Below are 3,231 nucleotides of genomic sequence, written 5' to 3' on the forward strand. Positions count from 1 at the left end.
CTCAAAAAAAAAAAAAAAGAAAAGAAACAAATTTCTTCTCTGCAGGACTTCTCAGAGGCTTTGATATAGTCCTGTGCCTAATGAACCTGCAGGAGGGGCATGGGGAATGAATTCAGTGCTTCCCAAGTGAATCTGACCACAGAACCTTTACAGGGCACCTGGCAGGATGAGGGTTCCACAGCACAAACTTTGGGAGCCCTCTGCCCCCATCCCCCTCTATGCCCTTGTGTGCCATGCTTACACCCTGCCAACACCTGGATATTCTGGTGTCTGGGGAGGCACTGTCACCCCTCTGGACCATTGGCATGGGGCAGGGTGGCTGGAAGGGCTTACCTGGGCCAGGGCAGTTGTCTCAGGCCTCACCCTCACCCACCTTGTCTCCTAGGCCTGCCTGGCACTTCTCCCTTGCTGCAACCGAGGTATGGGCCTGGCATCGCAGGGGCAGCAGGGGCTCTGACTGCTCTCTTTCTCTGAGCTGGGATGGAGGGAAGCTGAACCTGGAACGGCAGAGGCTGGAGGCTGTGGGGTCCCATCTGATGAGGTTGGGCTGTGCGGGTCTAGGGAGGGGTGCCGTGCTGAGGACCCCATCCTGCAGGTCACATGGTGGGCTTTAAGGAAGACCACTACATGCTGCGGGAGAACCTGATGGCCTCAGACCACCTGGACACGCCCATGCTGCGCAGCGGGAACCTCAAGGGCCGTGACGTGGTCCGCTGGAAGGTCACCAACAACGTGCAGCGGCCTGGCTTTGCCACTCATGCTGCCAGCATCAACCCCACAGAACTGGGTGAGGGCAGGGCTGGGCGCCACAGCTCTGGGCAGTGCTCTTCGGGCCCTCTGTTCCAGATCTGGGATCACAGCACGCCTCTTCTCTGGGTGTGGGGTGCAGGGACAGGGCTCAGTCACCTTTTGCCCTATCCTGATGGTGCTATGAACCTCATGCCTCAGTGTGCGTGGCCTAGTGGCCAGGCATCCCCGGATCCTAGCATGGTTGCTGGAGGGATGCTCTGTGGTGCCCGTCATGCAGGGAGCTGACCACATCCATCTCACCCCCTCCCACCGCCTTTCCCTAGTGCCCTACGGGCTGTCCTTGCGCCTGGCCCGCCTTTGCACCGAGAACCTGCTAAAGCCTGACACTCGGGAGTGTGCCCAGCTGCGCCAGGAGGTGGAGGAGAACGTAAGGACCCAGGAGCTAGGCCTGGCCAGAGATGTGGGTATGAGGGCGGGTGGCGTGGGCAGGGCAGAGCGAACACAGTCGTGGCACCAAGATTCGTTCACTAGGGGAGAGGGGCCTCTCTGGATCTGTGCCTGGCAGGGCCATCCTGATATCTGTTTCCAGAGGGCGGGAGGCCAGAGCCTGGGCCCAGGATGCGGCCCCACGGGGCATCAGCCAACCACAGGCCCCAGCCAACCCTGAGGGCCTCTGGGTACAGAGGCTGCCTGGGTCCTCAGCCTGAGGGCTTACCATGGGGTGGCCTAGGCCCAGCCTCACACCCCTCCCTTGCCTGGCAGCTGAACGAAGTCTACAGGCAGATCTCCGGTGGACACAAGCTCCAGCAGACCAAGTTCCGGTGAGTCCCAGGGTGCCCGGGTTGGGTGGGGGAGCCACTCTTATCGCCAACTCCAGGAGCTGAAGCCTCCAGGCAGATCAGGCCTCCACTTCAGGGCTCTCTGGCTCACAGCACCCTCTTTGTCCCCACAGGCAGCAGCCCAATGCTGGGAAAAAGTGAGTAGAAGACTGGCGGGTGAGACAGCCCCCACTTCCTGCCCACCTGTCCCCAGCCCAGCCATCTGCCTTGTCCGTCCCTGCTCCATCTCTATCCCATAGGAAGGGAGGGCCAGATGTGTCCGTCGGGTTTGGACCTTCATTCGTTCCTTTGACCATTTCTTCAACAAATGCTAACGTGAAGTGCTTGCTATGAAGTGGCCCCTGGACTAGAGCAGGCAAAAGTGAATCAACCCAGTCCCTGCCCTCATACAGGTGACCATCCAGCCCCCCACCCAGTACTAGTGATAGCAGGTACCCATCTCCATCCGCTCCAGGGTCCAAGACCTGGATCCTGGGTGCACCTCTGGAGGCCAGGCAGGTTACACACCTTTTTCCCCAGGTCCTACTCCGAGTCCTGGCCCTTCAGGGGGAGAGACAGGGAGTGAGGAGGGGGTCTCAATGCAGGGACGGCAGAGCTAGAATCGCAGCACACGGCCATCAGTAAGAACCATTAGCTGGGTGTGTGCCTTACACCTGTAATCCCAGCATTTTGGGAGGCTGAGGCGGGTGGATCACCTCAGGTCAGGAGTTCAAGACCAGCCAGGCCAACATGGTGAATACACCATCTCTACTAAAAATACAAAAATTAGCTGGGCGTGGTGGTGGGCGCCTGTAATCCCAGCTACTCGGGAGGCTGAGGCAGGAGAATCGCTTGAACCTGGGAGGCAGAGGTTGCAGTGAGCTGAGATTACACCACTGCACTCCAGCCTGGGCGACAGAGCGAGACTATCTTGGAAAAAAAAAAAAAAAAGAATGGCTGACCAGCATTTCTGATCCTGCTACCGGCCAAGCATGGTCCTAAGGGCTTTCTGTGTGTGGTTATCTTGTGGTTATCTTATCCAACCCGCTCATCAAGCCTGTGAGGTAGATATCACTGCTGTTCCCATTTTGCCGATGAGGAAGCTGAGGCTCAAAAGGGTTAAGTGATTTGCCCAAGGTTATCCAGCTATTGAGAACTAGAGCCAGGGCTGGGGCTGCAGCAGCCTGGCTTGAGCACTCACACCCTTAGCATCTTTGCAGTCCAGCCCTTGATGAGGTGGGCAGAGAAGCCCATTTCACAGAGGAGGATGCTGAGGACAAGGAGGTGCCATGGCTGGGCTGAGGCTGCAGGGTAAAGGGCATAGGGCTGGCATGGGCCTGGAGCACTGCCTGCCTCTGAAGACCCTGCACTTCTTGCTGTCTTATATCCTGGCCCCTGAAGGGGAGAGGACAGGCAGGAGGGACAGGGCAGCAGGTGCCAGCCTGACCCCTCCCCTGCCTAAACCCTCCACCCTCAACCCAGGCAAGACCACACCATTGTGGACACAGTGCTGATGGCGCCCCGCTCGGCCAAGCCGGCCCTGCTGAAGCTTACAGAGAAGCAGGTGGAACAGAGGGCCTTCCATGACCTCAAGGTGGCCCCTGGCTACTACACCCTCACTGCAGACCAGGGTAGGAGGCCGGGTCCCCTGTGCCACTGCCTC

General features: G+C 59.0%; 1 protein-coding gene across 1 annotated transcript in view; it reads left to right on the forward strand.

Annotated features, from left to right (window-relative positions):
• The window catches only part of ITGB4 (integrin, beta 4), a 43,773-nt gene that overhangs the window by 25,368 nt on the left and 15,174 nt on the right, over nt 1-3,231 (forward strand). Inside the window, exons 19-24 of the mRNA XM_011965406.1 lie at nt 386-419; nt 596-787; nt 1,074-1,177; nt 1,513-1,571; nt 1,703-1,726; nt 3,051-3,199. Coding sequence (XP_011820796.1) covers nt 386-419; nt 596-787; nt 1,074-1,177; nt 1,513-1,571; nt 1,703-1,726; nt 3,051-3,199 — 562 coding nt within the window. The remainder of the gene's footprint in view (nt 1-385; nt 420-595; nt 788-1,073; nt 1,178-1,512; nt 1,572-1,702; nt 1,727-3,050; nt 3,200-3,231) is intronic.

Source organism: Mandrillus leucophaeus, unplaced genomic scaffold, assembly GCF_000951045.1.
Source record: "Mandrillus leucophaeus isolate KB7577 unplaced genomic scaffold, Mleu.le_1.0 Scaffold1, whole genome shotgun sequence".
NCBI lineage: Eukaryota > Metazoa > Chordata > Mammalia > Primates > Cercopithecidae > Mandrillus > Mandrillus leucophaeus.